At 29.7% G+C, this 17,345-nt stretch overlaps 3 protein-coding genes across 3 annotated transcripts; 1 reads left to right on the top strand and 2 right to left on the bottom strand.

Annotated features, from left to right (window-relative positions):
* Window positions 1-1,715: 1,715 nt before the first annotated feature.
* Window positions 1,716-6,633, bottom strand: LOC129947629 (nose resistant to fluoxetine protein 6-like). The gene is made up of 10 exons (XM_056058263.1): window positions 6,334-6,633; window positions 3,967-4,381; window positions 3,831-3,904; window positions 3,575-3,774; window positions 3,209-3,324; window positions 2,938-3,151; window positions 2,689-2,870; window positions 2,498-2,627; window positions 2,096-2,428; window positions 1,716-2,022 (listed from the first exon to the last, which is right to left on the bottom strand). Exons 1-10 carry the CDS (start codon window positions 6,584-6,586, stop codon window positions 1,855-1,857), a joined length of 2,085 nt encoding a protein of 694 aa, XP_055914238.1. The 5' UTR covers window positions 6,587-6,633; the 3' UTR covers window positions 1,716-1,854.
* A 602-nt stretch (window positions 6,634-7,235) lies between these two features.
* LOC129947295 (nose resistant to fluoxetine protein 6-like) lies at window positions 7,236-10,462 on the bottom strand. Its single transcript, XM_056057806.1, has 10 exons — window positions 10,156-10,462; window positions 9,478-9,886; window positions 9,342-9,415; window positions 9,082-9,281; window positions 8,899-9,014; window positions 8,624-8,837; window positions 8,372-8,553; window positions 8,138-8,267; window positions 7,735-8,067; window positions 7,236-7,668 (listed from the first exon to the last, which is right to left on the bottom strand). The coding sequence occupies exons 1-10, from the start codon at window positions 10,400-10,402 to the stop codon at window positions 7,471-7,473; spliced, it is 2,103 nt and encodes a 700-aa protein (XP_055913781.1). The 5' UTR covers window positions 10,403-10,462; the 3' UTR covers window positions 7,236-7,470.
* A 2,677-nt stretch (window positions 10,463-13,139) lies between these two features.
* LOC129947408 (nose resistant to fluoxetine protein 6-like) lies at window positions 13,140-17,177 on the top strand. The gene is made up of 10 exons (XM_056057947.1): window positions 13,140-13,402; window positions 13,830-14,232; window positions 14,291-14,364; window positions 14,424-14,623; window positions 14,684-14,799; window positions 15,344-15,557; window positions 15,621-15,802; window positions 15,874-16,003; window positions 16,072-16,404; window positions 16,470-17,177. The coding sequence occupies exons 1-10, from the start codon at window positions 13,165-13,167 to the stop codon at window positions 16,650-16,652; spliced, it is 2,073 nt and encodes a 690-aa protein (XP_055913922.1). The 5' UTR covers window positions 13,140-13,164; the 3' UTR covers window positions 16,653-17,177.
* Window positions 17,178-17,345: the final 168 nt, after the last annotated feature.

Below are 17,345 nucleotides of genomic sequence, written 5' to 3'. Positions count from 1 at the left end.
GACTTCGCAGTGTTAACACAGTTGAGGATTTGTCTACATGTTGCAAATCTTCGAACATGTTTCTAAAAATGAAAAAATAAAATTAATAAAAGTGAGTTACAGTCTTATTTAAAAACGCTGTATAGAGCCTACATTAAGTTATGTAATGTTTATAATGCCTCTAACCAAAATGCTATTTATAAAACTTATGCAAGGGTGCATAGCCCCATAATAAGCTAAACGCGTTTTGAGGTTGAATAGAGCCTACATAAGGAAATTATTGTTATTATTATTTCGTAAATGCCATTTTTAATTCTTTTCCATTTAAATTAAAAAGAAAACAATAATGCCTTTCGAACTCGTTTATTGATGATTTTTATAATTTAAATCGCGTTTTACCAACTCCGAGAAGTCGGAAAGCTTGTAAAAAAAGGTTCAACCCAACCTGGATTTCTGATGTTTCCCTCATCGTGGGGGTTAAACTGTTGAAACTGAAAAGCTTGCACACAAGTTAGTAAAGGAAGCAGTTTATGAATGAAATGTTAGAAGTTTTATTGATTTCATTCAAAGGTTTTTATCTCTGATATTACGTACTTTATCGGACGAATCCGAATTTGCGGTACGAGACCTTTTAGTTATAGTTACCATTTTTATTCGATTTAAGGACAGCAAAAGCCCAACACAAAGTTTTAAATTTTATTTGATATGACAAACAGCTGATTTGTTAGACAAATAAATGGAATAGTTTGCTCCATTTTGGTACTTTGTTTGACATTAGCATTGTATAACTAAAATTTATGGCTGAATTTTTTATAAATGGGAATTTTCGCAACGATTCACCTGTTTAGCGAATTCTATTAAATAAGGCTGTTAGTTTATAAATAAGGGTGTATAAGATGTGATAAAACATAATTTTGTATGTTAATGGCTTAGTTTAGAGTACAACAGCACTGAAATCTTCCCAATGGTGATCTTAAAAATGTTTAAACATTATTTTTATAATCTGATAACATCTCATTGGTGACGTTAAAATTGTTTAAATATAATATTTTGTAGTCCGAAATATCATTTAACGACTTCAAAAAGTATGATATTAAAACCTGAATTTGAATCTGTTTTCCGTACAAATGTTCGAGACGTTTAAAAGAACTGTCAATTTGGCATTTTTAAAAAAATTTCTGTTTTCTCAGAAACATAACAATATTTTTCGTATCAATTTCTCGTTTTTGGATTCAAAACTCTGAGAATGGAATTTTTATGATCCGATTTCTCAAGTATTCGTTTTGCACAATTTAAAAAGGAAGGAAAACAAGTCAAAACTAATTTGATTTTGTGAGATTGAATATAGAATTTTGTTTATATTATATTCTCCTGTTTTGAAAAAATTCTCAGAAATCGTTGTCAGTTATCAAGATGTACGAGTTGAAAATTATTTTTAACCGATTTTTAGTAAAACTTGTTTTTAGGTAAAAATTTGTAACATGTGCTCCTTGTCAAAAACTTTATTCTTCGGTGTACAAATTTTTCTGATTCATACAAGTTATTTTATAAGACGTTACAATATGTAAAATAAAAGTCGATGAATTTCAGAATTTTCAATTTGATAAATAGGTCCAATTTTACGATTACTACATTTCTTTCTCCAATAGAGAAAAATATTTTATTTTTCCAATTCAATCGCACAAATTCATATAGTAAATTTTTGTTGGTGATAAAGCGCTTGACTGGATTAAAACTTAAATTTCTGAAAATTCTTTTTTATTTTTGTTAAATTTTTTATTCTTTTTATAATATTTATGTTTTCTTATATACTAAATGTGTGAAAAATGACTTTATACATGCAAAAATAAATTAACTAATAAATAAATAAACAGTCTAAGCTCCCTTAGTCGAAGTCGTAATTGGTAATACAGTTTGGTTATCGCTTTGATTTTTACTCCTAAATATTACCTTTTCAATTACTAATACTGGAGCTTCGAAAGATAATGATAAGACAATAGATACCATCAATGAGATTCCAAAATTACTCCAAAACACCAGCATCTACATAAGAAATAAAGAGTTATTAAATTATTAGATTCCAACTTTAAGTAGAAAACAAGAGTAATACACTTACTAAGGTGTAGTCTGAGAAGAACACATCTGTCCGTGAAATTCCAAAATTAAAAGTTAACACAGCAACGTGAACTAAATACAAGCAATATGTCAAACGTCCAAGTGGCTGCCAGCAAGGATGTGAAAGAATCGAGTTCACCTTTCCACCGTATCCGAAGTGGCATGCAAATACGATCCAGGCTAAGGCTATACTCCAAGAAACGCGTTTGAAGCCTTCATAAGCCGCTGCATGGAACGCAGTTACAGTGTACGATGATTTCATGGAAAAATAAGGTCCAAAAACTATCGCCAACAAAGTTCCCAAGCTTATGACCCAACCAAGAAGTTGAAGTTTCTGTGGACGTTATAAAAGTAAAATAGTTAAGGGGAATTATTTTAACAGAGAGGAATAGAGTATAATTACCACTGGTATACGAATTATCTTGTTTCTATTTAAGTGCATGAAATATCCTAACACAATGCCGATCAGCCATGGAGGGAATCTGATATGTGTTGGAAAATAAACCTTCGAAGTTCGTCCTGGTTCAGCAAATCTGCAAACATTTTATTCAAATTTAGTAACTCCAAAGATCTTGAAAAAGTTAATCGTCTTACCCAAAAAGAGTTTGATAGTCTTCGATGAAGATCACAGAAAAAACGCACGCAATTGCTCCACATATGAGCAGTGTAAATACAGGAATACATTTCTTACCCCATTTCCAAAGAGGTAAAAGAATAAGTGGAGCTAGCACGTACAACTGAGTATCAATGGCTAGATACCATGACTGCAGTACACACTAAAAATTATAAACAAATTCGTTCAAATCAAAAAGTTCTTGTTGTAATATAGTTTCTAAGACTTACCATGTTTTTGGCACTGACGTAGTTTTGAACATACAATAATGTAGACCACCATGTTTCCTTACATTGAAAATGCCTTTTTATAGAATCCTCTCTGTATGGCCCACTTCCGATGAATTTATTTATCGTTAGGTAATAAAGAATCACCACTGCTAGAGGTGGTGTTAGCCGAATATAGCGATGGAACCACATCAATAAATAATTCAGTTTTCCTCTTCTGTAAATATTTGAACAAAATTAAAATTGAAGATCTGTATTTTTTTGAAAATCTTACGTTTTGTCTAATTCTTGGAAGCAGAGCCAGGCTACAAGTAGTCCACTTAAGAAGAAAAATGTATCCACAGAAACAGTTCCCATCAGTATGGGCATGGTCCAGAATCTTTTAGCCCACTTTAAAGATAATTATGGTCAGAAATATTTATAATACTCGAATTCATTGTTACATAGTTTGTAGTTAACATTTCTGAGGTCTTCTAATAGTTTTATTTTCATAGAAAAACACCAGATCTTAACAAACAATGTGTCAAATTTTCAACTTAAAGACCCTTAGGAATTTAAACTGGGAATAGAAACTATGATCATTTAGGTTCTTATTGATTCGAAACCTGATCTTTCTAATATAAGATGTATATTTACTTACATTTAGTATGTCGACTATATTAACAAGATCCATGGATGTATAAAACATGTAATTATGACAATACAAGACCCATATTGTGGAGAGCACTCTAATACCAGTCAAGCAATCAATTGAATTGGTAGACTTTGTCGTTTTGATAGCAAATAACTTCCGTCCATTGGATATTATGGAGAATGCCAGTAGAAGACTGATTTGCTTTTCTGTAAACAAAAATGTTCACATACTTTCCAATATAACCTTTGTAAATAAAACTCACTTTCAAAATATTGAGTGTACCAGTCATAAGCTGTACTAGCTAACATCAAAACTCCGATCAATGAAAAAAATACGCTATATAAAAAAAACAGTTAGTTAGTTAGTTTAACATTGAATATAATTCAATTATTACTTACATAGCAAATATATCGAAGGCTTCAAAATCAGGCTTTTTAGCAACAGAACATTTGGAAATCTGAACACCAGTTAAATAGCCTCCCATAACATTAGCAACTGCCTTTTGAAAAATTTTAGTTATCAATTTTGCATCACAAACATCTGGAATACAGATTCCCAGTTTGATGGTCAAAATTTTGGATAGATCGATGTCTAATCTGGGATTAACTAAAACATCTCTTGCAATATCCAAACTTTCTTTTGGATATGGAACAGCTGGAAGTATTGGGAATGATGCAAAACAATATTGGCCATTTGTTACTTCAGTGCCTTCTTTTAAAACCACTGATGTTCTAACACACTGATCGTAATTGCCAAGATCAGTCAAATGGCCGTACAGTACTCCAGGTGGAAATTTTCCCCACGAATCAATGACTGGAAAATAAAATAAATGATTTTTATTTATTAACAAATTAACTATTGTTATTCTAACTACACATTCTTTTAAAAATTAAAGCTAAACAAAAATTTGAGTTACATAAAATGTTGTTTTGTTAGTAAATAGTAAAGCATTGGTCAACATTTCCGTTATAATGTCTATTTTGTCTCATCTTAGTCGATCTGATACTGAAACATTTATTCACATCCACAATTTTTATTATCAATTATCTGTAGGGGAACTGAGGGGTAGAATTCTTCTTTAAGAAGTTAATAAAATAGTCTTTTCTCTTTTTAAAAGAAGCTCAGGAGTCCTGACGATCAACAGAAAATTATTTGATTAAAAATTAAAAATGAATGGCACGTTCAACCAAATTATTTAGGGGCAGTAATACCTATCATTGTATTCCATCATTGAAACCAATCATTGGAATTCTTTCGACAAGTTCGTTAAAGCTTTCGTTAAAAATTTCTCTCATTGGACGCAAATTATTTGATTCGAATACAGCAAAAACTCATATAATTCATATAATAATATACTAGCATGATCATATTTTAATTTAAATTAATGCTTTCAATTGGCTTTATCTCAAAAAACTAAACCAGAACATGATTGGTTTCTATTAACATTAATTAATTAACACGATAAGTTCAATGTATACGAATTTTAAATGAAAAAGATATGAGATGTTCTTAGCACAATAGTGACGCATGTCGAGGGTCCAAAGTTTAAAAAAAGATTAGATTAAAATAAGATTACTCATTAAAATGAGAGTAATAAACAAACAAACCAATATTTTCCGATTAAAATGAGCTGTTCAATTTAACTAGTACTAATTTGTTGTATTCCTATTTTTGGACATCAAGTTTTGCGTGCTATCCGGTTGTGCATTTAAAATTTAGATTGATTAATTGCAAGACGATCCTTATCGCATAATATTTCGTTGTCGGTCACCTACTAATATCGCAGCTAGACAATCTTGATATTTTGTTGATGAATGGATTTGAAAATAAATTTCTATAATAAAATTAATAATATACTTTAAGCACTCTTATCCTAATTAATATAATAGCAATATTATTTTAGATCGTTTAAATTTAGTTGTGTCAAACTTCTAATGTTGATAATCTTAACTTTGATTAATTGTCTATTAAAGTGTTGAAGGTTTTATTTTAATGAAAAGCTTTGGTGATTTTGTTTGAATCATGAGTAAAAATCATTTTAGACAAATGATGAACAAATAAGGATAGAACGAGATTTTGAAAAAAAGTTTACACTAAATTTCGTTAAAGTATTTTCTTGTATAACACGTTCCATAAAACAATTAGTTCAAATTAAGCCCGAAATTCTAAACCAAATACGACGGGTACATAATAATTCTAAACTACCAACGAAGACGGATGTGTGTGAAATGGCTAAATTCGTGACTATTCACAGTGAATTTTTGGTCAAATGTAAATTTGCAATCCACAGAAACAGGAAACGTTCCCCAAATATGAGAGATAGATAGATAGATAGTTTATTGATTTTGTTTAAATTTTACAATGGTTTGTTACCGCACATTTTACAATATAGTGATTTGATACAATGTATCTTTCAGCTAAAATAGTATGTATATAAGTTTTCAAAATTTTCAATAAGGTTTACATAATTATAATTTTAATCTTGACCGGAGGAAAAAACATTAAAAAACTCCATTTAATAACATGAGTATTTACTGTCAACCAAGGAATCGTTAAAAACTTAAAATGAAACCATGAACATTGTTAATGATTCAAATCTGATGTTACATTTTCACATCGGATTGTCTAATGAGAACTCACATTTTAAAGTACGTAACGTTCGTACCAATTCAATATCAATTTAAAACAAACAGGAAGAAATTTGAATTTCTATAAAATCTCTCGCAGGTTTATTAAACTTAAACAACAAATAAAATAACACTTACATCGTGCTACCTTCAGGCTTGGAAATTGGTCAACTATATCCTTTAATTGAAGAACACACTTTCGTGCATCTAAAATATTTGAACCAATCGATCCAAGAATATCATCAAAATTTGAATTTGTTTGAATTTCACTAATAAATAAGTCTTGAATAAAATCACTCGAAACCGTAACATTGTTCACAACCGTTCTCGAATCCACATTTTTAGGAATCCCAAAGAGAAAAATCAAAACTATTAATAATTTTATCCGCATAATGTATAAATTAATATTTTTACTAATAAATAAATAAACCTAAAAACTCGGAGGGTTTATTTCGACTACACATAATTTTGAAGATAATTATCCTTTTATTGTATTTCTTATTCAAAGTCTTAGATAAGATAAACATAATTTTTGTTTTGTTTTTTGTTAATTTGGTCAAGAAAATAAAATTACCTTTTCGTGATTAAATGAAGACGTTTAGAGATTATGGACTGCCTCGCCTTTTGGCGATAAGTTAGCTTTACGATCGATGGCTATAAATATTTCGGTATCAAATTAAAATTGGATGTTTGGGAATGACTCATCAATTTTAATTTTGTAATTTTTTTTATGGTGGATGCCTAATTTTTTAAAAATAGTAACACGAGGTTCCTTCCAGGAAATAATTTAATAATTGTTTGTACAAATTTATGTGTAAATTATGAATCAGATTTTTCATTAACAGTTAAAAATGTCCATAAACTTGGTTGTGTTTCGTCTAAAAGAAAGAATGCGCTACCTTCTAGATCCTCGTACCAAGATTTGAAGCTTTCACTTAAATTTTGTAGAGACTTTGAACAAAACTTTAATGTGATCCTAAAATTGCATACCTACCAATATTTCCGGATTAAAAAAATATTTTTTTTAGTTCAATTTTTTTTTCTATTAAAAATATAAATATTCCATTACAAGTTGTTGCAATACAAAACTACCAAAACTTTTAAGTCCCACCAGAAGTTACATTTTGATAAAATAGTTTGCTATTAATACATTGGCTTGATAAATGGTTGTAAATATAATGTTATTTGTTCATATTTAATCTTAAAAAAATAATCCTTAACAAGTGATAAAATAAATAAAATTCTATTAATTACAAAAACTACAAAAAGCGCGGTTTACACTTCTTTAAAATCGGGTCCATTTATGGAAGCTTTGCATGGAGCAGACGGCAAAATATTTCCGTTCGTTTTTTCATTCTGATGACTCTTAGAAAATAAAACCTTTTCTATAACGAGTACAGGTGCTTCAAAAGATAATGAAAGCACTGTTGATACCAGAACAGAGATTCCAAAAGTACTCCAAAAAGTTAAATACTATAAATAAAATTTTGAAATAAAATAACAATTTATACAAAACAATTAAATAATAAAGGAACTTACAAGTCTATAATCGGAGAAATATGCATCTGTACGAACTGTCCCAAAGTTAATGGTTTGCACAGTAATATGGACCAGGTACATGCAATAGTTTAAACGTCCCAACGGCTGCCAAATAGGATGAGAAAGAATCGAGTTAACAATTCCACCAAATCCAAAATGACAAGCGAACACAATCCAAGCTAAGGCTATACTCCAGGAAACTCGCTTTAAAGATTCATATGATGCAGCATGGAATACAGAAGCTGATTCGGAAGAACTTATTGTAAAGTATGGTCCAAATATGATGGATAATAAAGTCGTGAAACAAATAATCCATCCAATCATTCGAAAAACCTTGAGAAAGAATTCCATTTTGCAATTTCCAAAGGAAGATTATATTATAATTTTTATTTAAATTAACTACCATTGGAGGCCTCATAGACTTTTGCCTGTTTAGATGCATAAAATATCCAAGACATATTCCGACTAACCATACTGAGTATCTAGTGTGAGTTGGAAAGTATACTCTTCTTGTTCGTTCTGCTTCGCCAAATCTTTAAAATATAATAATTTGAAATAGAGTTGGAAGCACTATTGATTGTTCTTTTTATTTGTTTTAAAAAAAAATCTTTTGATCATAAAAAACTTTATAACTCACCCTATTAAGCTTGTGTAGCCTTCTGAGAAAAAAGTTGCTATTGTGCAACCAATAGACAATAATGCCAGAACTATTAAAACGGGCACATATCTTCTACCCCATTTCCACAAAGGTATCAGAACCAATGGCGAAAGAAAATATAATTGGGTGTCTATTGCCAGATACCAGGACTGCATTATACACTTTAAAAAAATAAAAAAGAGTAATCATTTTTTTTTGTGTTATTTTCTTTTTCTGTTTTTGAAAAAATACCATTTTCTCGGGAGCAACATAGTTTTGCACGTACAAAAGCGTAGCCCACCAAGAATCTTCACAAGTTTCACTAGCTTTGTTATATGTTTGACGAAACGGCCCACTTCCAATAAATTTAATTAATGTAACGTAGAATAAAACGACTGCTGCCAGAGCTGGAGTAAGCCGAATATACCGATGAAAATACATCATTGGAACGTTTAGTTTTCCTTTCCTTAAATTATATCAAAATCACATTTAAATATTTTTTTAAACACAATTTTCAATTTTCTAACGTTTTGTCCAATTCTCGTAATCCCAACCAGGCTACCAGCAATCCACTCAGCAAGAAAAATGAATCAACGGAAACAGTCCCCATTAAAACCACCATTGACCATGGTTTCTTGTACCACTGTAAAAAAAAAATTAAGTAAAATTTTTGAAAAACAAGATTTTTGAAAAAGGACATTAATATTTACACTTAGTGAATCGCTGAAATTAATCAAGTTTTGGGTTGCATAAAACATATAATTGTGACAGTGCAAAACCCAAATCATTGAAAACACTCTGATACCAGTTAAACAGTCAATAGAGTTTGGTGATTTTTTAGTGTTGATCATAAATAACTTCCTTCCATTGCTTATGACCGAAAATGCCATTAATAGTTGTTTTGGTTTTTCTAAAAGTTCGATATATTTTACCTTATTCAATATGAAATTCTTATACCTAATACTCTTACTTTCAAAAGTACTCGTAAATAAGTCATAAAATGTACTCAAAACCATTAATCCACCAATCGTCGAAAACAGAACACTACATCAGAAAGAAGTAAGTTGTAAATAAATAATATGTTATTACTATTATAAGATACTTACATTGCAAATATATCCAGTGCTTCGTACTCAGGAGTCTTATTTACGGAACAACCTGAAACAGTGACTTCAGAAAGAGTACCATTCAGTACATTTGCTAATACCCTTTGAAAAATCTGAGTTATCAGAACTGGGCTACACGTGTCTGGAATACACACTCCTATTTTTATTCTAATAACATTTCGTAGACTTATCTTTTCATCTAAGGGATTTTCTCGAAGCAAGGATAAATCATTTTCGGAGAATGTTGTGGGTGATGTTAGTGGAAAAGACGCAGTGCAGTACTTTCCAGTTGCAATGCCAATTGTCTCATTTAGTTCTACGGATGTCTTAACGCATTGATCGTAGTTACCAAGATCTCTTAAATGACCATAGAGAATACCAGATGGAAATTTACCCCAGGAATCAAAAACTAAAATTATAAGAAATTATTTTTATTGAAAGGTTTTTGAGCTTCATTTAAAAGTTTTTGACTTAAAAAATGTATTTATAAAGTTTTTAAGAAACTTCTCTTCAGAATTGTTTGAAAAAAATGTATTCTTCAAAATTAAGTTTTGAAACTCCTTTTTGCCAAATTTATTACTACCACTTAAGAACTAAATTCTCAATAGGAACTCTAAGGAAATAGCGTTGGGTTAATTAAGAAAATGTTATATTTAATAACAAACAGATTGCACTTACATCGAGCTACTTTAATACTTGGAAATTGGCTAACTATACTTTGTAATTGAAGGACACATTTTCGAGCATTTATTAAATCTGCTCCAGTTGTTCCTGTGACTTTAAAATCAGACCGCATTTGCTTAAGGAACTCATCTTGTAAGAAATTACTCGAAACTGTCACGTTATTAATAACCGATATTGAATGTGTTTCGAAAACGAGCACGGTTAAAATTAAAGAAGCGAATACAAATTTATTTTTTGGCATTTTGAATAGAAAAACCGACTCGACCACGGAAGCTTGTTAGTTTTGTAGACACCAACTCGTCAAGAACTTACATGTTACTGGAAAATTTACTTGAAGATAGTTGTCCTTTTAACATTTAATTACAGTAGATATTTTTGTCGATAAGATTATCAATGCAATTTATAAAAATGCAATTTTATATTATTATTTATACTTGTAAATATTAAATAATAATTGAATCAGGCATTCTTCGTACGAGTAATGATACGGATAAGTCAATAATCCATTTGGCGGTGATAAATAAAATTTTAAAAGTAAAATTGTAAGTTAGTTAGAGTAGATATATTTATTTAAATTTCTTTGGGTCAGTTTTATTATTACTTGAGTGTCACGTGAAGTTGTTAATAAAGCACCTGCAGAAAAAGCAGTTACAGCTTAGGAGATTTAAAGATTAAAAAAAATATAGCTATTAATTCGCAATTACTAAAATATGTGTTAACAGTACAAGTATATGAACTGATGACTTTTTGCAAAACATTCAATAACGTCTAAATAATTTCTTTAAGATCTTTAAAATCTTTTACTTCTTTATTATCCAAAAAAGTAAAGGACTACGAATATGTTCGCATTTCTTTAAAAAAAAGTAAGTGTTGCTTACAAATATTGACTTTGGATAGAGTGAGTGAGTTCAAAGTCTATAATTGATTGAGCACTTATAACTTTTGATTTGTGTATCTTTTACTAAATTTGTACACTTGCGTATGTAACCTCCAAATGAAAACTTCTATTACTTTTATTTTTTAGCCTTCCATTGAATTGAGTCATTGATTCTAATTCTGAACTTTACCCTATACAAAAGTTATAACGCTCTTTTATTTAGTCTAGCTCAATCTATGTTATTATTATCGTAAATATTATATTATTTTTATGATGAGTTATAAAATTATTGTTCTAGGAATTATTGTCTTATATAAATAGCCAGTTATTTTACAGACATTATTATCTTAACAATTTTCATAGCTTCCGATTTACCTTAAGGAAGTTATGGTTATGGTTTTGTAAAATATTATTATTATATTTTATGTTTCAATATAATTCAAAAGATTAACTAAACGTACAGTTTATGGTACGTATATGATTTCAAAGTTCTTATAGATAACTTTGAATGATTCAGTAAAATAAACTTTTTGATTCTTATTTTACAATAGAATTTGTTTTTGGAGAAGCTATAAAATAATACGTGCTAACTATAATGTACATCAAAATCCATTTAATAAGAACTCTCCCCGAAGTGAAAGTACATCTTTTATAATGAATTTATTTTATTTGTTATTTAATAAGCATAAAATTGATGTACTATTTCATAGTGATTTCTTAGAGAAAATACTAATTTCTGGGGTTTCACTTATAGAACATTGAATGAAAATTTTGTGTTAAAAAAATGTAATTCTCACAAACAAAGTTTGGGTTAAGTATTCACCCGAGCTTCGGTAATGAAACAAAACTTTGTATTATGCTTAAGCTATAGCTAGCATTTAAATAATTGGAGACAAATCTTTGAATGGATATTTTAGTTATTTTATTATTATTACGTCAAAAATGATCCGAATTGTTTTTCAATTTAACATAATTCCAGCGACAGAATGCTCAATTCAACAATTGCTATTACCGACCAACAAATCCAACGATTAGTTCCATTCATGAAAACCTATGATAGCTATAATTGGCCTCTAACTCGAAATGTGTCAAATGTAGGTACTTTTACAACCATCAATTAATGAAATGGGAAAGAAATGGTTTTGTTTTACTACAATACTACCAATTCCTTTTTTCTTTCTTAAACAACTATAAACATAGTAATAAAAATGGACCTAACGTAGACAAACTTATCTTGAATGATTAAGGCCTTTCACAATTTACAAACCTAAATATTTGATAAAGTTCATGTTTTATCGGAATCAGAAAATGTGGATAATAAATATCTTTTTGGTGACAAGATAATTATGGTTATTTTAAAAATAAATACGAAATAATTATTATCGAATTTATTTTTGATCGGTAGAATGTATAAGTTTAGGTATGCAGGTCTAGAATTGTATCATAGTTGTAAGAACCAAACAAATGGCTTGAAGAGGCCCTTATTGGTAATTTTTCATTAATACCAGTTCAAGGAATATATGTATTTTATACATATATAGAAATTATGCAGCTGATTATCAGAGGTTATTTTCTCGGTTCCAAACTTCGGATTCATAGTGGAAACAGTTCTTACATTTTTGTATGTAGAATAAAAATAATACATTTTTAATTTTCATGATCTCATGATATTTGTTCTGAGCAATAAAGTAATAATATTTTTTAGCTGGGGAATATTGAGATCAGGTTATGTTCTTAATTCTTTTGCAACTATATAAGTTCGATGTCCTACTGCAACTTTGAAAATAACTTTTTAATGAACATTTATGACCACACAAAAACATATTTAGTCTTTATATTTACCAATCATAAATGGAATGTAGGTAAGACCAACTTTTACTTCGGTGTCATAAAACTTATCAAACTTTTACTCTATAAAAATGTCTTTTATCTCTGCGTTATTCAGTGCATTTCACAAGATCATTATTTTTCTATAGGGTTATTGATGCAACTCTTTCTATCTAACTTTCTTATCGAAAAATTCAAGTCGTGTCGTCTAAGTCTAGAAATAAATAAAAGGGCTCACAATAATAATGGATTTTTCAGTTTAAGAAAATCTATCCATTTATAGACATTTAAGTTTTAAAATGAAAAAAATATTAAACTTATTATTAATAACTTCAAGTGTCCTTATACTTCAAGTACAATCGATTGCCGTTTTAAGCAACCTAGATTTGCCCAATGATATCCTTTCGAAAATATTAATTGATCATGTACAACATGAACCTATTTTCGTTGCAAGAGCAGAGTTTGAAGATTCTAAAAAGTGTATTTTAGGGCTTAAAGAAATTGTGAATCGCTATCCAAGTATGGACGTTTTTCCGTGTAAGTTAATTCAAAGTGTATGAACAATTTATGCAATTGTGGTATTCGTTAAAATGTTTCAAGTAAAAAAACGGACTACATACTCGTAAAATAGACAGTTTTAAATAACTACCTCTCCTGGTGATGGAATAAATTACAGCCTTCCTTAATCATTTACATGAAGGATTTACATTAAGAGAACATTGTTAATCATATTTTTCAAAACAAAGTGGTAATTTCTAAAAAGTAACTTGGATCACTCCACACAACAAGCTGCATTTGCTTAACTTTTTGAACGGAAAATCAACAAAAAATTGACAAATTTAAGAGAGGAAAAATATTTGAATTGTTCTTTAAAATTAATAAAAGAGTTTTTGTTTAAAAAACTTGTAATACTTCAGTGTGTGTTGTTCAATTTTTTCTTATATGTAAATCTTCAATCTTCCAGTTATTGATGCTTGGGGAACAATTCCCTCAGGATTGCTATATGGTCACTTGGAGGACTTTGGTAACTACGATGAGTGTCTCGATATATCTACAAACCTAACTCAATCTATTGGTCCTACAAATGGAAAGTATTGTTTTGCATCGCTTCCTCTATTAGAAGAACAAACTGTTACTCCGGATAGTGTCGATGGTGACGGAAAAATCCAACAAAGATTTTCTATCGCAGAATACGCAGTCATTAGAATAGGCATATGTGTTCCTGATGTTTGCACTTCCGAAATACTCACAGAAATATTCCAGAACGCAACTGTTAATATCATAAATGGGGCCTTAAAGAGGGTTACTGTGGAGAACTGTGTAACAGCTGAAAGCCCAAGTTTTAATATTACAAATTATATTGGATTGTGAGAATTAATCGATTTTAAACCAATATTCATATATTCATAAAAGATTATTTTAAAGTGTTATATTTGGAATTTTTGGACTGCTGATGCTGCTAAGTACATTGTATGATATTTTTACGGATACATTCAATAGTAAAAATAATTTCATACAAATTCTAAATTCAAAATAACTTCAAGATTTCTTTTTACAGAGCCAGCAAATAAGATACTCATAGCTTTCTCTGTAGTATCAAATGGTCGAAAATTGTTTAAACTGAATTATGCCAAGTCAAGCAATACCATTTCTTGTCTAACAGGAATCCGTGTGCTATCGATGGTTTGGGTCATTTACTGCCATTGTTATACGGCTTCTGCAAAAATGCCATACATAAATAAATTTGATTATTTTCCAGTAAATTAATATTCAATTCTATCATGTTATCAAATATAATCAACAGATTCTGAATTATAGTGGACGAAGGAGGCATCGACAATGCACGTGGTATTGGCTACTGTTTCAGTGGATTCTTTTTTCTTTATTAGTGGTTTGCTATTAGCTTGGATTGGATTCTTTGAACTGGATAAAAGGTAAAGTTTAACATTACGTCTATAGTGCCTTGATTTTGAGGTATGTACAAATTTATTGGCAGATTTGTCGATAGATTGAGACGGGTGACTCAATGTTTTAAATGTATTATAGTTTGACAGTTAAAAATCTAATTTTACTATTAAAACATTAATATTAACATACGAAAGTATAATATTTGTAAAGAATTTATAGTGGTAATAAAACGAAGGTATCAACATCCAGGAAATTAATTTAATGTTTAAAAATGCAATTAAATCTACATTTTAATCATGGTCCAAATATCTTTGCCTTTAGTCTAATTAACAATATCTATATTCAAAATTACAGTACAACTTTTAGGAACGTCTATCAGTTTACAATTGAGACCAATTTAATTCTTTTATATCTGAACTTCATGAAGGTGGAATGATTTACTATTTGTTGAATCATTGTTATAATATTCATAGCCCTCGATAGCGGGCACAATAAATAGAAAGAAGGTTGTGTCCTTGGATCATAAAATATCGCTTTGTTTCTAAAATTTTCTAAATTAAATTCTTTCAGCAATGGAAAACTTAATTTATTTTTGATGTACTTCCATCGTTATATGCGCTTGACTCCTGCATTAGCCGCTGTAATTCTGTATGTTGTTTCTATAGACGACTATATTGGAATTGGTCCAATAAGTCAAGAGTTTAGAGATATTGTTGGCAACTGCAAAAATAATTGGTGGTCAACGTTACTTTACATTCAAAATTATGCTAATCCAGCTGACGTGGTAAGGTCACATCTTACTTGGTTGCAATTTTGAATACTTAAATTAATTTACTTAAATTTTCAGTGTGTAGGGCAAACATGGTATCTAGCAGTTGATACTCAACTGTATGTCTTATCTCCTCTGATTTTGATTCCTCTTTGGAAACATGGGAAGAAGGTTATACCAATTATGTTTATTCTTGCATTTCTACAGGTCGGATATGTTATTGCAATATTTTACCAATATGGATTTAATAATTTTCTGGGGTAATTATTCAATAATTCAAAAACTTAGAAACAAGATTTTTGAATAATACTTTATCTTAAAATATTTTTAGAGTTTTAGGGGACGATCAATTAGTTCTAACTTATAAGCCAACTCATGCAAGATACTCTGTTTGGCTCGTGGGTATTGGATTTGGGTATTTTATGCACAAGAACAGAAGCAAGTCAATACGTCTTTCAAGGGTTCGTATGAACGAGAGTATAACATTCGTATTTAATTATGATTATAAATTTAATTTATAATTTTTCAGCCTATTCAAGTCCTTGGTTGGTGTGCTTGCTTTGCAGTTATTGGAGCCATAATGTATGGACCTTATCCTACAATCCATGCTGACCAAGGGGCTACTATTCTTCAAGCTGCATTATATGAGCCCTTTAGGCGGATTGGATGGGGAGTTATGCTAGCCTGGGTTGTTTTTGCGTGCCATTTTGGATTTGGGGGTTTGATAAATTCATTTCTTTCACACGAAATGTGGCAACCAATTGCTCGATTGACTTATTCTATGTATTTGGTGCATTTGAATATTCAAGTCGTTAACTATGGATTGACGAAAACGAACGTCTACTTTTCAGACTACAACTTTGTAATGAAATCAAAACTTTGAAGCGTTAAAGAAAAATTCTTAAACTATACTCATTCTCTTTGCAGATATTAACTTTTTGGAGTACTTTTGGTATTTGCTTGAGCGTGGCGGTAGTTTTAACATTAGCCTTTGAAGCACCAGTAATAGCGATTGAAAAGTTATTGTTTAGACCCTTAAACCAAGAAATTGATGAAAAACCAAAGACGAAATCCAAGGCTGAGCTAGAAATAACTCAAAAACTTCCTTAGCTTTACAATAAATAAATAATTATATTTTGTAGATATTTATACAATCATTTTTCTTTTGGGTAAGAATTTCCAAAGACCAACTTAATCTATATGATCTTATAATATTGGTTCAATAGTAAAATTAAATTTTAAGAAAAAACTAAACGAAAGCTAACCGTGCGTCAGAAATAAATGAATTAATTTGAATCAAGTTTAGAACACATGTATGTACTCGTATGTACATATATTAGGTAGATGCTTAAAATTGAAAACCAAAACTGTATTAAAAACAAATTTAAAAAAAAAATAAAAATCTATAGAATTTGGACTTTAAGGAACAAGTACAAGAATACAATATATAATGTACAAACAATACTTTGTAAAGTGCACAAAAGTAAAGTTAGTTAAGTATATTTTTGTTTGGTTAAAATTAAAAAAAATCCAACGGAATCAGTAGGTTTTTCCTTAGGCCCGCCTCTTTTCAGTTCAAAATGTCGATTCAAAATTATCATCAAGTTTTATGTTTTAAAATAAGTAAGTAAGTAGTTTATCTTCTGGAAACTTTGGCCAATTTAAAAAAAGAATATATTATTTCGGGTGTGATAGCGATTGAAGAACAAGGTCCATTTGCGTACATATAAAGTGTTCCTGAGTGGGTGTTAATTGGCCAAAAGTTATTAACTTTCTAAAGGTAAGAGACGATAAGAATCGATT

The sequence above is a fragment of the Eupeodes corollae genome, chromosome 2, assembly GCF_945859685.1.
Source record: "Eupeodes corollae chromosome 2, idEupCoro1.1, whole genome shotgun sequence".
Classification (NCBI taxonomy): domain Eukaryota; kingdom Metazoa; phylum Arthropoda; class Insecta; order Diptera; family Syrphidae; genus Eupeodes; species Eupeodes corollae.
The sequence above is the reverse complement of the archived record's forward strand: the minus strand, read 5'-3'. Positions and strand labels throughout refer to the sequence as shown.